The sequence below is a fragment of the Jaculus jaculus genome, chromosome 7 (genome assembly GCF_020740685.1).
Source record: "Jaculus jaculus isolate mJacJac1 chromosome 7, mJacJac1.mat.Y.cur, whole genome shotgun sequence".
In the NCBI taxonomy this organism is placed as follows: domain Eukaryota; kingdom Metazoa; phylum Chordata; class Mammalia; order Rodentia; family Dipodidae; genus Jaculus; species Jaculus jaculus.
Window position 1 is genome coordinate 142,906,621 of NC_059108.1, and position 19,757 is coordinate 142,926,377.

A 19,757-nucleotide genomic window follows, 5' to 3' on the forward strand; every position below is an offset into this window, starting at 1 on the left:
CCTCTTCATTTGCAATGTTCCCTGAGCCTTGATGGGTGTGTTAGAAATCTGATTTAGTGTTGAGTTCTCTGTTATTTGTCTTTTTAATTTCATCCTGTTGATTACCTTCCTACTAACAATGTCTTAGCACATTGTAAATTTTTCTAAAAGTCATAGTTATTGTATAATGCATGAATATTATGAAACTAGCTTGGACTTTTTTTCATGAATACTTTCTGGCTGATGCTAGCTGGATTTAATTGAGGCATCTGTTTTTGGTGAAGTGGTTAGAATTTCGAATACTGTCTTTATGGGTCAACATCAAGTGTAATTGTGATTTTACTTGAGGGCATGTGGAATTTAAAAAGGAGCAATGGAAATTATAAGATTGTGAATGCATCTTTGGATGTTAAAGCCATAGCACCATGCATGAGTTATGTGATCGGCCTAGAAATCAGAAATCTACCTTAGTTTCATAATTTGGTTTAGTGAAAGAGATTTCATTTACCTCAAATGATATTTTTTCCTAATACTTGAAAAAGTGAGTCATGCTGGGTAACTTTGAAGCTTTGATAACATATGTCTGTTTTCTTCCCACAGGTAGTTATTTCCAGTCAGAGAAAGAAAGCAGTGCCTGGCATTCTCACCACATCTCTACCTGCCATGATCAAGTGCTTGTCAGTTGACGTACAAGCCAAATTGCGTTCTGGCTTGGCTATCAACTCCTTAGGCCAATGTGTTGAGGAACTTACCCTCAACAGTATTGATGCTGAAGCAAAATGTGTGGCCATCAGAGTGAATATGGAAACCTTCCAAGTTCAAGTGATAGACAATGGATTTGGGATGGGAGGTGATGATGTCAACAAGGTGGGGAATCGTTACTTCACTAGTAAATGCAGCTCTGTACAGGACTTAGAGAACCCAAAGTTTTATGGTTTTCGAGGGGAGGCCTTGGCAAGCATAGCTGACATGGCCAGTGCTGTGGAAATTTCATCCAAGAAAAACAGAACAATGAAAACGTTTGTGAAAGTGTTTCAGAATGGAAAAGCCCTAAAAGCTTGTGAAGCTGATTTGACTAGACCAAGTGTGGGGACAACTGTAACAGTATATAACTTATTTTACCAGTTACCTGTAAGGAGGAAGAGCATGGATCCTAGACTGGAGTTTGAGAGGGTGAGGCAGAGGATAGAAGCTCTCTCACTCATGCACCCTTCCATTTCTTTCTCTTTGAGAAATGATGTTTCTGGTTCCATGATTCTTCAACTCCCTAAAACCAAAGACATATGTTCCCGATTTTGTCAAATTTATGGATTGGGCAAGGCCCAAAAGTTAAGGGAAATATATTTTAAGTACAAAGAGTTTGAGTTCAGTGGCTATATCAGCTCTGAGGCACACTACAATAAGAATATGCAATTTTTGTTTGTGAACAGAAGACTAGTTTTAAAGACGAGGCTACATAAACTCATTGACTTCTTATTAAGAAAAGAAAGTATGATATGCAAGCCAAAGAATGGCCTTGCCAGTAGGCAAATGAATTCAAGTCCTAGGCATCGGTCTAGCCCAGAACTCCATGGGATATACATAATCAACGTGCAGTGCCAATGCTGTGAATATGATGTGTGCATGGATCCAGCCAAAACTCTGATTGAGTTTCAAAACTGGGATACTCTCTTGGTTTGTATTCAAGAAGGTGTGAGGACATTTTTAAAACAAGAAAAATTATTTGTGCAATTATCAGGTGAGGACATTAAGGAATTGAGTGAAGATAATGATTTTAGCTTATTTTGTGCTACTCTTCAGAAGCATCTGCCCTCTGGTGAGAAGTGTGACCAGAGCAGTTTTCAGGAAGCATGTAATAATGTTTTGGATTCCTATGAAATGTTTAATTTGCAATCAAAAACTGTGAAAAGAAAAACTACTATAGAAAACATAACTACACAGAATTCTGGGAATTCTGAAACTATCCCCATAAAGACAAATGACTCATTTTTGACCACTTATGAATCAAGTAACCCAGGCCATAGTAAAATGACAGAGTCACCTTTACACAACAGGAAAGAGATGGTTGAAGCATCAGAATGTGGAGAAACTGAGAGACATAAAAAGCCTTGCTCAGAGCGAAGTGCTGTAGAAAGTCTATGTGGATCCAATCCAAAAATGTTGTCAAGACCTCAGACTCAGCACCTCTGTGAGGAAAGTGAGGCACATCTATACAGACAGAAAGTAAGCACTACTGCTAATGTCATGTCTGCTGACATCCCCCAAAATACTGAAATTCAAAATCAAATGGAGACATCTAAAGATGCTACTACTGAAGTGGGGTGCCAACCTCTGTCTTTTGAGACAACAGTATTGAGATTACATAGTGCTCAGAGAGAGAAAGAGAAAAGAAAAAGGGAGCCTAATAATTGTGGAAGAGTAAATGTTTTTAGCTACGGACAGGTTAAGTTGTGTTCCACTGGCTTTATAACTCATGTGGTACAGAATGAGCAAACTAAGTCAACTGAAGCAGAATGTTCATTTAAAAGTTATGCTCGACCTGGTCCTGTAAGTGCTCAAGAAACATTCGGAAATAGAACACACCATTCAATTGAAACTCCAGATAGCAAAGACCTAGCCAGTACTTTAAGTAAAGCATCTGCTCAGATACCCAACAAAAAATTTTGCAGAGCAAATACAGGTATTGGGATTAAAAACAAACCAATAGTAATTGATAACAATTTTGCTCTTTCTGAGGAAAATAATAAAGACTCGCACACAGGCTCCTTATTACCTGATACAGCCTCTTCTTTCCCTTGGTATAGATATGTCTCACATAGTAGCAAGAAAACAGATGAGCTTATTGATTCCTCCAAACACATAGTCCGTAAGAAGCTAAGCTTAAATTCTCAACTAGGATCTTTAGAGAAATTTAAGAGGCAGTATGGGAAAGTTAAAAATCCTGTAGACAGAGAAGTTGAGGAAAGTAGCATTGAAGTCAGGACCAGCCTCAATCCTCAAGTTGAACCTGGCATTCAGCTCAATGACAAAAACCACTTAGGTATGTCTGATGTTTGTAAAGTCACTACTATGAAAGACAGTCATTCAAATGGTAGCTGTCAGCCAGTAGGTCACAGCATGTACTCAGAGAACTTTCCATTCCCTGGAGAAAACTCAGAAGAACAGATTCCTTGTTTGAGAGAAAGTCCTATAACTCTAGCAGAATTGTCTCATGATAACAGAACACCTCCAGATGCTCCAGAGAAGGCCCCTGCATCACTGGCTTCCAAATTATCCAGAATGAAGGATTCTGAGAAAGAGACAATGGAGATGAAAAGTTATACTAATATTAATGAACTTCAAAATTCAGATTCCAGTAGGGAAAATAACACTGTCTGCAGTAGGTTAAACTTAGATCTTTGTGAGTTATTTAAAAATGAGCATGAAAAAACACAGAGTGGCATCTTTCCAATGTCAGAGTCTACCACACAGGATAATTCCTTCAATAATGACAGTACAATACATTCTAGCATCAATACAATGGGTAGACCAGAAACTCCTTTGCTGTTATCCTGTAATTCTAGAATCAGTAACAATTCAGGTGTTCTTACCAGGGCTTCGAAACAACATATAGGAAGTTCTGGCTCTCCCAATAGGATGGTAATGAGTCAGGTAGGAGATACCACAGCTGATCAAGATGGACTCTGTTCCCAAAGTGAGGACTCTAAAGCAAGAGCTTGTTCAGAAAACAAAGAGTCAGATGCAAACACTTTGGAGTGGCAGCAGCATTTTGATGTAACCCTGGGCAGAATGGTTTACATCAACAAAATGACTGGACTTAGCACATTCATTGCTCCTACTAAAGATGTCCAGACTGCATGTACTCAGGACCTGACAACTGTGGCTGTAGATGTCCTACTTGGGAATGGTAAGTATGTGGTGGTCACCGGCATGAATGCTTTTGAAGATGAGAATAATAGCCAAAGAGTAAGAGAATCATGTTCAGATAGTCAACCTCAGCAGGCAGCATTTGAATACTGTTTTTGTTGTTGTTGTTGTATTTTTTGTTTGTTTTTGCTTTTGGTTGAAATGACCTTGTTGTATATAGCCTAGGCTGACCTCAGACTCACAGCAGTCCTTCTCCTAAGTACTGGAACTATAGTCATATGAGACTATGCTCAGCTTTGAAGGTTGATTTATTTTTATTTATTTAGAGAGAGAGAAAGAATGGGCATGCCAGGGCCTCTAGCCACTGTAAATGAACTACAGACACTCTAAAAGTATGTGCCACCTCATGGGTTTGGGGAATCAAACCTGGGTCCTTTGCCTTTGCCAGCAAGCATCTTAACCACTAAGCCATCTCTCCAGCCCTAAAGGCTGATTTTAAAAAATGCTTTTTTTAGCCTGGCGTGGTGGCGCACGCCTTTAATCCCAGCACTCGGGAGGCAGAGGTAGGAGGATCGCCGTGAGTTCAAGGCCACCCTGAGACTACATAGTTAATTCCAGGTCAGCCTGGGCTAGAGTAAGACCCTACCTTGAAAAACCAAAAAAAAAAAAAAAAATGCTTTTTTATGGCATTTGAAGATTCTCTGGGTCCAGCAATATTTAAATATAGAAGTACAATGAAGAATGATACAGTATACAAGTGTATCTACAACACATGTTTATTTAAGAAAGAGAGGGAAACTTCATTTTAATGAGATTGGTTCTATGAATAGCTAAGATCCATTTTCCTTTTCCTAAATACATACTTTCCTTACAATTTTTTCTTTTTAAAAATTTTTTTTTGGAGAGTGATAGACACAGAGAAAAGGAGGCAGACAGAGAGAGAGAGAATGGGTACGCCAGGGCCTCCAGCCACTACAAACAAAACTCCAGACGCATGCGCCCCCTTGTGCATCTGGCTAACGTGGGTCCTGGGGAATCGAGCCATGAACTTGTGTCCTTAGGCTTCACAGGCAAGAGTTTATCCGCTAAACCATCTCTCCAGGCCACAATTTTTTCTTTAAAAGCATGAAAGCTTCTCTCTGGCTCTCAGGCTAAGAGAATGATTCTGTAATCATCATAGGGTTTCCAATAAAATCTATGCTAGTACAGTAGTATTGTATCAACTTTTTTCCCTCAGAAAGTAGGTTGACCATTAAACTTTAAATATAAGTTAAATATGTGCTTTTATAATTGTATTTTATTATAATGCATACAGTCATCCACCTGATCAGTTTTTGGTAGAAGGTGCAATTCCAAAGGAGTATGCTGTGGCTTTGAGTCACCACAGAGCATCATAGAGCCTGGACTGAGATTCTGCGTTCTCAGGTCTCAGTCAACATTAAAAGTGACATCGTTTTGGCAGTGTGTTTAGAGCCAGATGTTCGGAGATGGTAAAGCTGTTTCCCATCTGGCTACAATCTTGGCTTTGCACTAGAAGGATAAACATTAAATATGCATCCATATTAAAAGTCTTGGATTCTGCAAAAGAATGTAAATTGTATGAATATAATTACAAATTGTAATTTCTCCTGAGGGTGAATATCTGTAGCTGAGGCTCTGGACTTACTTAAGGTTAAGTAAATCCTTTACTTTTCAGTCATCTTCAGAGTTTTTCCTTGTGAAAGAAATTACTGTTGTAACTTTCAAGTATTTGATGGGAGGAAAAAACCTTTTTCCTTCACTATTTCTCTTGAGACCATCAAGTTGCTTTGAAAGTAACTTTATGTGCTTTTCAGTCTCGGCTATTTTATGTCCTGGCTTGTACTGAATGCTTATCAGAGGGACATCTAAGACCCAGCACCTCATCTTCCTGAACATTACTGCTTCTCAGATGGTGCCTGGATTAAAGTCCACTGTGAGATGCTTGTTGCCAAAACAAAGTGGTGAATCTTAATTGCCGAACTCAACACAAACATCAGCTCCTGTTAGGTGAATCTAGATGTTTAAATGCTTCAGTCAGTTAAATTTCTGGATCAACATGTCTCATAGCAGACTTCCGAGGGCACGTTAACCTGCAGTCCTCGCTATGAATAGAACTGAGGTCTGTGATAACACAGCTCCTGGCACCCTGCACTATCCTCCAGTCAGTGGAAATGGCTGTGCACCTCAGGACAAGAGCCACCAAGAAAGAGCTGGGCCTGGGGCTGCACACCTGTCATTCTAACTTTGCGGGTAGAGACAGAAGGAGCAGGAGTTCAAGGAAGATCCTCAGCTACATAATGATGCCAGCGTGGCAACATTAGACCTGTGAGAAAGAGGAGGGGAGACGGATTTTATTGTATAAAGACTGGGTTTTTTTTGTTGTTGTTGTTGTTTTTTGAGGTAGGGTCTTGCTCTAGCCCAGGCTGACCTGGAATTCACTATGTAGTCTCAGGGAGGTCTTGAACTCACAGCAATCCTCCTACCTCTGCCTCTCAAGTGCTAGGATTAAAGGCACACGGCACACACCATCATGCCCAGCTAAAGATAAATTTAAGGAGTTGGGTCATGTCCTCCAAACCATGGAAAATTTTCACTAAAAGTATTTTTTGGAAGCCAGGTGTGGTGGTGCATGCCTGTAATCCCAGCACTCAGGAGGCAGAGGTAGGAGGATCATCATGAGTTTGAGGCCACCCTGAGATTTCATAGTGAATTCCAGGTCAACCTGGGCTAGAGTGAGGCCTTACCTCAAAAAACAAAAAAACAAAAACAACAAAAACAAAAAAAATCTTTTGGGAGGCAGGAGAGATGGCTTAGCAGTTGAGCACTTGCCCGTGAAACCTAAGAACCCCAGTTCAAGGCTCAGATTCCCCAGTACCCACATAAGTCAGATGTACAAGGTGGCACATGCATCTGGAGTTCATTTGCAGTGGCTGGAGGCCCTGACTCATTGTCTCTCTCTCTCTTTTTCTCTCTTTCTGCCACTTTCTCTCTCAAATAAATAAAAATATTAAAAAATATATCTTTAGGGGCTGGAGGGATGGATTAGTAGTTAAGGCACTTTCCAACAAAGCCAAAGGACCCAGGTTCGATTCCCTAGTGCCCACGTAAAGCCAGATGCACAAAGTGGTACATGCGTCTGGAGTTCTTTTGCAATGGCTGGAGGCTCTGGTACACCCATTCTTTCTCTCCGCCCCCTTGTCTCAAATAAATAAATAATATTTTTTAATCTGATGACAAAATCATGTCTGAAGACATTGCCAAATGTCCCTTCTACAAAACTGCCCTCCCCCCATTGAGTATCACTGTGGCCTGTGTCTTCATTCTGCTGGTATAGATGAATATTGAGACACAATGTGAAGTAGGTAACAAACAGACTAATTAACCAAAGAACTTGTGACTCTACCTAAAGTGTTCAGAAGTATGCCTTGTATATCTTCATTTAGTTTTTAGAGAAAGACTTTATTTTATTTTTTGCACATGCATGTGTTGTGCATGCTTGCATGTATGCATGCTCATATGTGTGGGTATATGGGAGTGCCTGAACACGTGAGTATGCATGTGGATGCATGTGTGTATGTGTGTTCATATGTGTGGGTGCCTGGGTGTATGGGAGTGCCTGAGCACATGAGAATGCATGTGTACGGAGGCCAGAGGACAACCTCAGGTGTCATCCTCAGGAATGCCTTTCATCTAATTTGAGACAGGTCTCTCACTGGCCAGCAGCTCACCAATTAGGCTCGTGAGGTCCAGGGATCCTCCTGTCCCTACCTCTCCAGCCCTGGCATTAGAGGTGGGTTCACAGGGTCAAACTCAGATTCTGATGTTTAAGAGGCTAGACGTTTTCCCAGCTGAGCCATCTCCCCAGTCCTGAGTTTTCATGTAATTTACTTTGTATAGTTTACTTGTATGCTGAATTCAAATTTCTAGGTTTTTCTTTTTTTATATTTAGGATTTCAGTACAGATGCCATCCTTTTAGGAGCGATCTTGTTCTTCCTTTCCTTCCGAGAGCTCGGGGAGAGAAAACTGTACTGAGGCAGAGTGACAGAGGTGGGACAACGACAGCCGTGGAGACACCCAGTACACACCACCCCTCCTAATTCAAAGACCACGCACGGTTGCATTGTTCAGCTCCATCAGTGCCAGCTGTGCCTTCCTGGAACCGGGATTAATTCCCCACGGCCCCATTTAGCAGCACAACTAAGTAATTCAGTGCCTGCATTTAGATCAGAAATTACTTTTCCAGACTTGAGGTCAGCACTGGGTACTTTTGCATAGTCTGTGATGTCTTATGATTAGGGAAATGGCTCTTCATTTTAAAAATTTCTCCATATTGAAGTAGTTTAATTTTAGCAAAACTCTTTGAAAAAAGCTAGAGACTTTTTTTTTTCTTTTTTTAGGTAGAGTCTCATTCTAGCCCAGGCTGACCTGGAATTCACTATGTAGTCTCAGGCTGGCCTCAAACTCACAGCGATCCTCCTACCTCCCAACTTAATTATCTAAAAACAGATGAGGCATATTTATACATAAAGCAACTAAGGCTACCAATTTGAGCTATAGTTTCTTCTGTATACATATTCTGAAATATTCCTATAAAGAAAAAAGCTATAATGTCAGAAGATACAGTGATGAGCTTTGGTTTAAGAAGTGGGCTGTGGAGATGGTGCAGTCAGTAAAGTGCTTTCCACACAAGCAGAGGATCTGATCCCCAGCACCTACGTAAAAGCCAGGCGTAGTGGTATATACCTGTAATCCCAGCACTGGGGAGGTGGAGACAAGAGAATCCCTGGGGCTTGCTGGCTAGCTGGTCTAGCCAAATCAGTGAGCTTCTGATTGAGTGAGAGACCCTGTCTCAAAAAATAATTGTAGCTGCTTGGTGTGGTGGCACACACCATTAATCCCAGAAATTGGGAGGCAGATGTAGGAGGATTGCTATGAGTTCAAGGCTAGACTGAGACTACATAGTGAATTGTAGATCAGCCTGGGCTGGAGTGAGATCCTGCCTTGAAAAACAGCAAAACAAAACAAAATACAGAAAAAAGAGTGTAGAGCAATTAAGGAAATTGACCACAGATTCCACACCCACGATAGCAGATAGCTTCTGCCCCTTCAGCTGAGCAGGGAAGCCAGGAAAATCTTCATGTGCATTCCATGGTAACCCCTGCATAGTTCTGTTATATCCAATACATCTTCAGGTTTCCATGCCAACCATGGTCTATCTTCCAAAGGCTCTTCCAGCCTATTCATGATGGTCATCACACCCTGCCTATATGCCACATGGCTCCTGGAACCATGTACATTTCATGACCCAGTCCATGCATTTTTCATGCTTCTAAAACTAATACCAGGTGTGCAAGATGCAACCATATTTTTTTTAAATCCAGGGGCAAAATAAATCATGACCTTGAAAGCAGTTTCCTTCTCTAGTCAACTCTTCCCAAAAGAGATTCCATTTCTATCATAGTCTTTCCTCAGACATCCTCTTCGTTGTTTTAATGTACAACAGTTGGGCCATCTTCCTTAAGATTGCTAATAGGTTGACAATAGCAGCTTCAGTAACCTAAAACCATTCTCAGCGCCTATAATTTTAACTTGCTCACAGTTTTCCAACTTAAAATCTTAAATTTCTCAGTCCAGTGTCTTTAGCCAAGCACATTAGTCCGTTACAAATTTAACTTTGATCAAACTCTGTGGGCCTGGGCAGTAGGACACAGACAGCCCTTATGCCAGCAGCCCAGTTCCAACAAAGTCCTCTGTAGTCTTTCTTTCCCCTTAGAGGAAAGCCTCAAAGCCAAGCCTCAAATTCAATACTGTCTGCACTTAACATTCTCAAACTCATCAGAATAGTCCATAAACCTTGGCTTACCACCCCAGAAGGCATCTTCAGTTGCAAGCATCAAGTCCATGCCCCTTGCTCCAAAACAAAATTTCCAAAAGGCCAAAATCCACATGGTCAGGTTCATCTCACCCCACTCTTGGTACCAACTTCTATAGCAGACAGCTTCAGGCTCACTGAGATAAACTTCCAAGCCATGCATAGTTATGAAGGGATATTGAAGCTTAAAGATCCGGAGGAAGTTCCATAATGGCAGAAGAAGCTGGCCAGTTCTTATAGGACCAGACACAGAGAGAGAGAGATGCACAAAAGCCAAAAGCCACACAGCACACTTCAGGAACTCCAGGCAGAACTAGGCACTTTGCATATCTTTAGATTGGAATTTCAAACCCACCCCCACACCTTAAGATCCAGTGACACCTCCTCCAGCTGAGTATCTGCAGATCCAAACTACAAACTAATAAAACACTGAATATATTGGGGACCATCTATTCAGACTGCCACACCCACATACATGTTCACCGCACACATTTAAACAAAAGTAACATATCAAAACAATTTAAAGATACAGTACAACATTCTGTGAACATGTGTAGTATATAGGAACAATGTGTCTGAACTTCAGTCTTGAAAAGCCACTCACTCTTCCCTGGGTTCTGGATGCCACTTACCTGTTTCCCTTTGTTCTAGACGCTGTGGATGACACTATTGCTAATGAATCACTTCAGTCTTTGTTTTCTGAATGGGACAACCCAGTGTTTGCTCGTTACCCAGAGGTGGGTATGCAGCAATTTTAATTTTTTTGCCTGTTAGTTTTTTAAATTTGATCTTCATTTAAGATGGGTATGGGCCTGAATAAGTACATTAGTTTGTCATTATAAATGGAAATTAGGTACGTTTCCTGGTACTTTACTTGGAAATTAGTGTTTCATGTAGAGAGGAAGAATCATCGTTTTTGGAAGGACATTCATTTTAAATTAAACACGTATAATCAGTATGTGGGTAGTGAATTAATGTACCCTGACTCACAGCTTTAGTAAAATGACCAGGATGGTGGTGGTAAGTATTATTATTAGATAAAGGGTGAGTCTTCCTCTGCAGGAGCAGCTCTGTGGGTCCTGGTGCATGTTCCCCCAGTAACTTTTCACAGCATGTACTGTGGGTATTAATGAGGATGGGTAATAGATGAGCATTTGACTACTGATTCTTTAGTTAAGATGTCTTTTGAGGACTTGATCATGGAACATAGACAAATTGTTCTGAAACAACATTGGTTTTTGTCAGTAATGTTTATTAAAAAAAATTAAGACAAATTATTCTTAGAGCCTTGTGAGTCTATACGTTTTCTAAACTCAACCTGCCTCTACTAGGCTATATGAAAAGATTTGATCTTTGTTGTCCTGGGAGTTGAATCTAAGACCTCACACACACTAGACAAGTGCTCTACCACTGAACTCTATTCCCAACTGTGAATATGATTGTTTTTAAAAGACTTTGAAGTCCTTGGTAAAACAGTCTACAGACATAAACAATTAAAATTGAAGTGATTTATTTTACTGGGTCTTTCTAGGTTGCTGTTGATGTCAGCACTGGCCAAGCTGAGAACTTAGCAGTTAAAATTCACAACATCTTGTATCCCTATCGTTTCACCAAAGAAATGATTCATTCAGTGCAGGTAAAATCAGCTTTGAAATTCATGGAAAGCCAAAGCTAGACTAACTTTGTGAAATCAGGTTATTTAACGATTGTGTTGGTCAAGGTATGTTTTTTAAATTTTTAAATTTTTATTTATTTATGTATTTGACAGAGAAAGAGGGAGGAGGACAGAGAGAGAAAGAGAGAGAGAATGGGTGTGCAAGGGCCACTAGCCACTGCAAATGAACTCCAGACATGTGTGTGCCCTTGTGCATCTGGCTAATGTGGGTCCTGGGGAATCAAACCTGGGTCCTTTGGCTTTGCAGGCAAATGCCTTAACTGCTAAACCATCCTTCCAGCCCTGTTTTTTTGTTTTTAATCTTGCTAGAACTTTCATCATCAGAATAATAGTGAGGGATTAATTATAATTACAAAGAAAAAATGTCCTTAGTAGTGTGAACAGACGTGGAAGGAATGAATTATAGATTCAGCAGTATAGTGTCAAGGATTGTTAATATTTCTGCATAGAATTTTTATATTTTATAGTAATGCAGTGATAACAAATCATTTATAAGTCACTATTGTCCTTAACTATGCACCAATAATCCTTTTACACTTGATTTTAGCCAAAAGGCCAAGAAGTGATACACAATATCCCTTTTAAAATGGCCTTCTACTATGTGGGGCTACAAAGGTTTAGGAAACCTTAGGCTAAGAAGTACTTTGAAGAAGGACACTTTGTTTCATTTTCGTTTTTACTTTGCTCTCTACATGATACTTTGGCTGTCTTAATCGCCTTGTTTTTGGTTTGGAAGCCAATAAGGAGTTTAGATAAAGCTAAGTAAACTCACCTCGCCTTGACCTGGTGTGGTGGTGTGGACTAGGGGTGTCCTGGACACCTCATTTACCTGGATGGAGGTGTCACCACACTCGAAAGCCACCAGTGCCTTTTCACTCACTGCTCTTAGATGACTAGCTTTTCCAGAATGGCTTTACTTTGCTTTTATATAACTTCAAGACTAGTTTTTGTTTTTTTTTTAAACAATCACTGGTCACATTACTTAATTTTATGGACATATTATCTATTGCAAAGAGTCACTCTGCCATGAACATTTCAGGCCTACTCTAAAGTGTCCTTAGCATGTCTCTCTTAGCTGCCCTGGTTTATGTTCCATTGTGGTTTCCTTCCTTCCTGGCCTCTGCTCACTCTCCCCCCACCACTGCGGTAGTTTCTCGCTCTAGCCTAGGCTGACCTGGAATTACTATGTAGTCTCAGGCTGGCCTCGAATTTACGGTGATCCTCCTACCTCTGCCTCCCCAGTGCTGGGATTAAAGTTGTGCGCCACCAAGCCCAGCTTCTGCTCACTCTTATTTGTCCATCATTCTGTCCTTACTAGGGACTCCCTCGAGTTCAATAGGGACTCCCTCAAGTTCAATAGGGACTCCCTCAAGTTCAGTAGGGACTCCCTCAAGTTCAGTAGAGACTCCCTCAAATTCAGTAGGGACTCCCTCGAGTTCAGTAGGGACTCTATCAAGTTCAGTTAGGGACTCCCTCAGATTCAGTAGGGACTCCCTCAAGTTCAGTAGGGATTCCCTCAAGTTCAGCAGTACCTTATCTCAGTCTTAGATATGAATGTTACAACACAAGATAAAATACAGTTTTATCTCTTTCCATGCAAATAAGCCTTTGTTAATTTTTATTTAGTGTTGTACTCTTTTATCTAAATAAATGACAGGTTCTCCAGCAAGTGGATAACAAGTTTATTGCCTGTCTAATGAGCACTAAGATGGAAGAGGATGGAAAAGCAGGTAAGAGTGGAGTTTAGCTTCAGTTAATAAGCCATCTGGTCTTCTAATAACCTCATTTAAAATATTTTTTATTTATTTATGTATTTATTTATTTGAGAGAGAAAAAAGAAAGAAAGAAAGAAACAGATAGAGAGAGAGACTAGGCACGCCAGGGCCTCTAGCAACTGCAAATGAGCTTCAGATGCATGTGCCTCCTTGTGCATCTGGCTTACATGAGTCCTGGGGAATTGAATTGGGGTCCTTAGGCTTCGGTAGCAAACACCTAAACCACTAAGTCATTTCTCCAGCCCCTAATAACCTCTTTTACAGTGCTTTTATGTACAATGTAGCTTTAACTGTTTAGACAGATTTAAAAAAACTGGGCAGAGTAAACACAATTATAAAACAAAAGTTTTAACATATATCAGCATTAAATACATAGACATACATATATGTACATAAGATACACATTAAATAATGTTTTGGATTTTTTGGGGGGAGAGTAGGGTCTTGCTCAGTCTGACCCTGAAACTCACTTTGTAGTCCCAGGCTGTACTTGAACTCACAGTGATCCTCCTACTTTTACCTCCCAAGTGCTGAGATTAGAGGTGTGTGCCAGCCTCTAATCTCAACCCAAACACACAAATAATTTTTATGGGTTTTTTTGAGACAGAGTCTTGCTGTATAGCCCAGGATTGCCTCAAACTCGTGGTGATTCTTTTGCCTCAGCCTCATAAGTGCTAGGATTACATGCATGTGCCACTACACCTATTAGACTATTAATGGGAATGAAAGTGAGGGTACAGAAAGGGGGACTCTCATCTGTGTCTGTATGTGTGTGTGTTTGTATGGGCACATGCCCAGCATACGTATGGAAGTCAAAGGACAACCTCAGTGAGTCAGTCCTTGCCTCCCACTTTGTTTGAGACAGTTTCTCACTTAAAAAAAAAAAAAAAAAAAAGCTAGGCATGACACACACCTTTAATCCTAGCACTTGGGAGGCAGAGGTAGGAGGATCACTGAGAGTTTGAGGCCAGCCTGGGACTACATAATGAATTCCAGGTCTGCCTGGGCTAGAGTGAGACCCTACCTTGTCAAAACCAAAACAAACAAACAAATAAATAAAATTTATTTGCAAGCAGAAAGGGAACAAGACGGAGCCCATGAGAACACCACGGCCTCTTGCTGCCACAAACGAATGTCAGACACATGTTTCACTTTGTATATCTGGCTGTATGTGGGCACTGAGGAATTGGACCTGTAAGGACAGGCTTTGTAAGCAAGCACTTTTTTGGGGGGGGGGGCGTTTCAAGGTAGGGTCTCACTCTAGCCCAGGCTGACCTGTAATTTACTATGTAGTCTCAGAGCAGACTTGAACTCACAGTGATCCTCCTACCTGTGCCTCCCAAGCGCTAGGATTAAAGGTGTACACCACCATGCCCAGCTCTGTTTTTTTATTTTTTTAATTTTTTTTTATGCAAGACAGAAAAGAGAGAGAACTGGCATGCCAGGACCTCCAGCGTCTGTAATTGAACTCTGGACGTGTGTGCCACCTTAGATGTGTGTGTGACCTTGTGCTCAAGTGTTACTTTGATCGTCCAGCTTATGTGGGATCTGGAGAGTCAAACATGGGTCCTTAGGCTTTGCAGCAAAGTGCCTTAACTGCTAAGCCATCTCTTCAGCCCTCTCTCTTTTTTTCTTTTATTTATTTATTTATTTTGAGGTAGGGACTCATTCTAGCCCAGACTGACCTGAAACTTACTCTGTAGTCCCAGGTTGGCCTGGAATTCACAGCAATCCTCCTACCTCTGCCTCCCAAGTGCTGGGATTAAAAGTGTACACTACCACGCCTAGCATCTTTTGTTTTTGATATTTTTACTTATTTATTTGGAAGCAGAGACAGATAGAGGAGAGACAAAGAGAATGGGCACACCAGGGCCTTCAGCCACTACAAACAGACTCCAGATGCATATGCCACTTTCGACATCTGGCTTTATGTGGGTTCTGGGTTATGTTAGGCTCTGTAGGCAAGTGCCTTAACTATTGAGCCATCTCTCCAGACCTCTCTTTTTATTTACTTATTTATTTTTATTTTAAAATTTGTATTTATTTACTTATTTGAGAGAGATGGGGGAGGGTCAGATAAGAGGGAGAATAGGCACACCAGGGCCTCTAGCTACTGCAGACAAACTCCAGACATATGCACCACCTTGTATATCTGGCTTACATGGGTCCTGAAGAATCAAAGCTGAGTCCTTTGTCTTTGCAGGCAAGCCGTAACCACTAAGCCATCACTCCAGCCCCCTCTCTTTTTATTGATAATTTTAATACATGAGCATACTGTAACTTGATCATAATCCCCTCCCTTTACCCTCTTTTGTCCCCTTCCTCTATTTCCATTCATTCTACTGATCCCCATCTTCTTTCCAAGTAGTCCCTTTTCTATTTTAATTTCCCATTCTTTTCTTCTTAAAGATAACTTTATTTTAATTTTAATTTATTTATTGGAGAGAGAGAGAGAAAGGTAGATAGAGACAGAATGGGCACATCAAGACTGCAGACAAAGTCCAGATGCAGGTGGCCCCTTGTGCATCTGGCTTATGTGGGTCCTGGGTCCTTTTGCTTTGCAGGCAAGTGCCTTAACTGCTACGCCATCTTTCCAGCCCTAATGTCTCATTCTCTTAATTCACTATGCAGTCTCAGGGTGGCCTCAAACTCACAGTGATCCTCCTACCTCTGCCTCCCAAGTGCTGGGATTGAAGTTGTGCACCACCACACCCGGCTAAAATCATAATTTTAAATTCTCTTTGAAATGTTCAAAAGGAGATGGCAAGACTATGTTTGGATATGCAGGAACACTAGAGTAGTCTGGTGGATGATATAAATTTGAGTTGTCAGCCTAAAGTTGGTTGTCATTCTTATTGATTTGGAGGCAGGGTCTCTAGCCGAGGCTAACCTGAGACTCACTTTGTAACCCTAGTACACCCTCAAAATCATGACCACCCTCCTACCTCAGTCTCTGGGACTAAAGATGTGTGCCACCACACCCGGCTTTAAAGTTGGCTATTGACTATAAATTTTATCACCTAGAAGAAAAATAATGAGGGCAAGGCCGGGTGTGGTAGTGCATGCCTTTAATCTTAGCACTCAGAAGGCAGAAGCAGGTGGATTGCAGTGAATTCAAGGCTAGCGTAGGACTGCAGAGTGAGTTCCAGGTCAGCCTGGGCTAGAATGAGACCATACCTTGAGAAAAAAAAAAAAAAGAAATGAGAGAGAAGGACCTAATAATTCCAACATTTCATAGCTAAGTAGAAAAGTGAATTAGCAAAAGAAATTGAGAAAGAATAGCTAGAGAAATGGGGAAAATGGAAGAATGTTGTATTGCAAGTGAAGATTTTAGTCAAGTGTTGCTGAGCCATTTAGTGAGAGAGGAGTCCTGTTCAGTTTTGTGACGGTGAGGATCAAAAACGCTAGCTAAGCGCTTGCCTGTGAAGCCTAAGGACCCCGGTTCGAGGCTCGGTTCCCCAGGTCCCACGTTAGCCAGATGCACAAGGGGGCGCACGCGTCTGGAGTTCGTTTGCAGAGGCTGGAAGCCCTGGCGCGCCCATTCTCTCTCTCTCCCTCTATCTGTCTTTCTCCCTGTGTCTGTCACTCTCAAATAAATAAATAAAAAATGAACAAAAAAAAATTAAAAAAAAAAAACGCTAGCAAAAGAGAGTTGTTTGAGAGAAGAGGGGGGGCAAAGTGCCCATGATGCTAATGGAGACTGCAGGTAAGGACTCAGAAACCTGACATGCGGAAGAGAGGGAGTGGAGGAAAAGAGTGCGTAGGTGAAAGAAGGCTTTCACTTTAAACTTTATATTGACAACCTTCATACTCAGAGACACTCTATCATGGCCACGGTCCCTCCCGCCACCCCTCCCTTTGCCCTCCGAATCCCGCTCCACTGAACCCCTTCTTCTTTCCACTAGTCTCGCTTCTATTTTGACAGCAAGAGGACTTTTTACCATGGGGATCTTGAGTGTAATAACAGTTGTCTGCCCATTTCTGTGGTTTCACTTTCCACAGTTTTGGTTACCCACAACCAAGGTCAGAAAATATTAAGTGGAAGCCAGGTGTGATGATGCACACCTTTAATCCCAGCACTTGGGAGGCTGAGGTAGGAAGATTGTTGCAAGGTCAAGGCCAGCCTGAGACTATTTAGTGAAAAAAAAAAGAAAGAAAATTTAGTCAAAAAAAAAGAAAATATTAAGTGGAAAATTCCAGAAATGAACCATTTATAAGTTTTTTTTTTTTTAATTTATCTATTCATTTGAGAGCGAGCAAGAATGGGTGCTCCAGGGCCTCTAGCCACTGAAAACAAACTCTAGGCACATGCACCACCATGTGCATTTGGCTTCCATGGGTTCTGGGAAGTCCAATCTGGGTCCTCAGGCTTCACAGGCCAGTGCCTTAACCACTAAGCCATCTCTTCAGCGCCATTTGTGAGTTTTAAATTTCACACCGTTTTGAGTACTATGATGAAGGCTCATATCATCTCACTATGTCCCACCCAGGCTAGCCCAGGCTAGGGTATCCACACTGTGCGCACTGCCCACCTTTCAGCCCTGCAGTCGTCTGCATTACCAGACTGACTGTCACAGTGCTTGTGTTCTTGCAAACTTTAACTTCTGTAATAACTTCCCCAAAGTATAAGAGCAATGATGCTATGAACTTTACGGTAGCATATTGCTACAATTTTATTTTATTTTATTTCACATTTATTTATTTATTTACTTTTGCAGTGCTAGGTAAAACTGAGGGCCTTATGAATATGACACATAAGTGCTCCACTACTGAGCTGCACCCCAGTTCTATTCTACTTTATTATTAGTTATTGTTACTATCATCCTGTGCCTGATTTATAAATTAAACCTTATCATAGGTTTCTATAGCTAGAAATGAAATACAATATATTTGGTATTTGGTCCTATGGGATGCTGCAGGTGCTTGATAGTGCAAGGATCTAGAAAAGGCCAAGTAGAAGAGTATTCTTAAGGCTGGGGATTATGCATGAAGCCTTGGGCTCAATCCCAGCACCACATAAAATCAGACATGGTGGTGCACACTTGTAATCCCAGCACTGGGCAGGTGGATGCAGGAGTATCATACATTTAAAGTCATCCTTAGGTGGGCTACATGTAGTGGTCCATGACTTTAATCCCAGGACTCAGGAAGCTGAGATAGGAGGATCCCCGTGAGTACCAGGCCAGCTTGGGCCTATAGAGTGAGTTCCAGGTCAGCCTGGCTTAGAATGAGATCCTACCTCAAAAAAACAAATAAAAACAACAAACTAGAATGAGATCCTACCTTGGGGTACAGAAAGTGTGGGAAGAAGGCTAGAGAGATGGCTCAATGATTGGGTAAGGCACATACCTTCAAAGCCTGCTGGTCTGGGTTCAGTTTCCCCAGCCACCCACAGAAAAGTAGACAGACATTCATCTGCAGCAGCAAGAGACCGCAATGTGCCCATACACATTGCATGCATAAATAAATAAACTTTAAAAATTGAAAAAAGAGTACTCTTTAATACATTTTTATGTTGGGTGTGGTGGTACACGCCTTTCATGCCAAGCACTCCAGAGGCAGAGGTGGGTGGATCACTGTGAATTTGAGTCTAGCCTGGGACTATAGAGGGAGTTCCAGGTCATTCTGGGCTAGAATGAGATCCTTCCTCGAAAAAAACAAATGAAAACAACAACTTGGGGTTGGAGAGACGGCTTAGTGGTTAAGAAGGCATTTGCCTACAAAGCCAGAGGACCGAAGTTTGATCCTCCAGGACCCACACACATCCAGGGCGCATGCATCTAGAGTTCATTTGCAGTGGCTAGAGGCTCTAGTGGGTCCATTCTCTCTCTGTCTGTCTCTCTTCTCTCTCTCTCTCTATTTGCAAATAAATAAAATTAAAAAACAAAACAGTAACACACTTTTTCTAAACCAGAATTGAGTTGGGAATGGTTCAGTGGATTAAGCACTGGCAGGTAAGTCTGAGTACTGGCTCCAGATTCCTAGACCTTATGTGGAAATTGGAATCTATGGTGGGCTTCTGTAATCCCAGTGTGCTATAGCAAGAAGGGAGGTGGAGACAGGAGAATTTCCTAGAAACTTGTAAATAAGAGGGATGAACAACAGTAAGAGACTGCCTCACACAAAGTAGAAAGTGAAAAATGACCCAGAAGTGATCCTCTGACCTTCACATGTGTGCCATGGCACCAAATGCACACACTCATACATGAACAGTCATATACTCATACACTAATTTTTTGAAAATACAGGTTTGTTTTTATTTTCAAGGTAGGGTCTCCCTCTAACCCAGGATGACCTCGAATTCACAATGTAGTCTCAGGGTGGCCTTAAACTCATGGCCATCCTCCTACCTCTGCCTCCCAAGTGCTGGGATTAAAGGCATGCACCATCACGCCTGGCCACAGGCAGGTATTTTTTATTGCCAGTCATAAATACCAAATGCAACCTGTTCCTAACATTGACTTTAATTTTGATATTTTCATATTTTAATGGGAAAATATATTATTTTAAAAATTATACTGAAAGACAGGCATGGTGGCACAAGCCTTTAGTCCTAGAACTTGGGAG

The 19,757-nt window shown here is 41.3% G+C and overlaps 1 protein-coding gene across 2 annotated transcripts in view; it reads left to right on the forward strand.

Moving 5' to 3' along the window:
• The first annotated feature begins 642 nt into the window (after positions 1–642).
• Positions 643–19,757, forward strand: part of Mlh3 (mutL homolog 3) — a 43,076-nt gene continuing 23,961 nt past the window's right edge. Inside the window, exons 1-5 of one of the 2 annotated variants that reach the window (XM_045154584.1) lie at positions 643–3,886; positions 7,817–7,915; positions 10,392–10,477; positions 11,272–11,376; positions 13,073–13,145. In XM_045154584.1, coding sequence (XP_045010519.1) covers positions 643–3,886; positions 7,817–7,915; positions 10,392–10,477; positions 11,272–11,376; positions 13,073–13,145 — 3,607 coding nt within the window. The remainder of the gene's footprint in view (positions 3,887–7,816; positions 7,916–10,391; positions 10,478–11,271; positions 11,377–13,072; positions 13,146–19,757) is intronic. The other variant, XM_045154585.1, reaches the window with a different exon arrangement.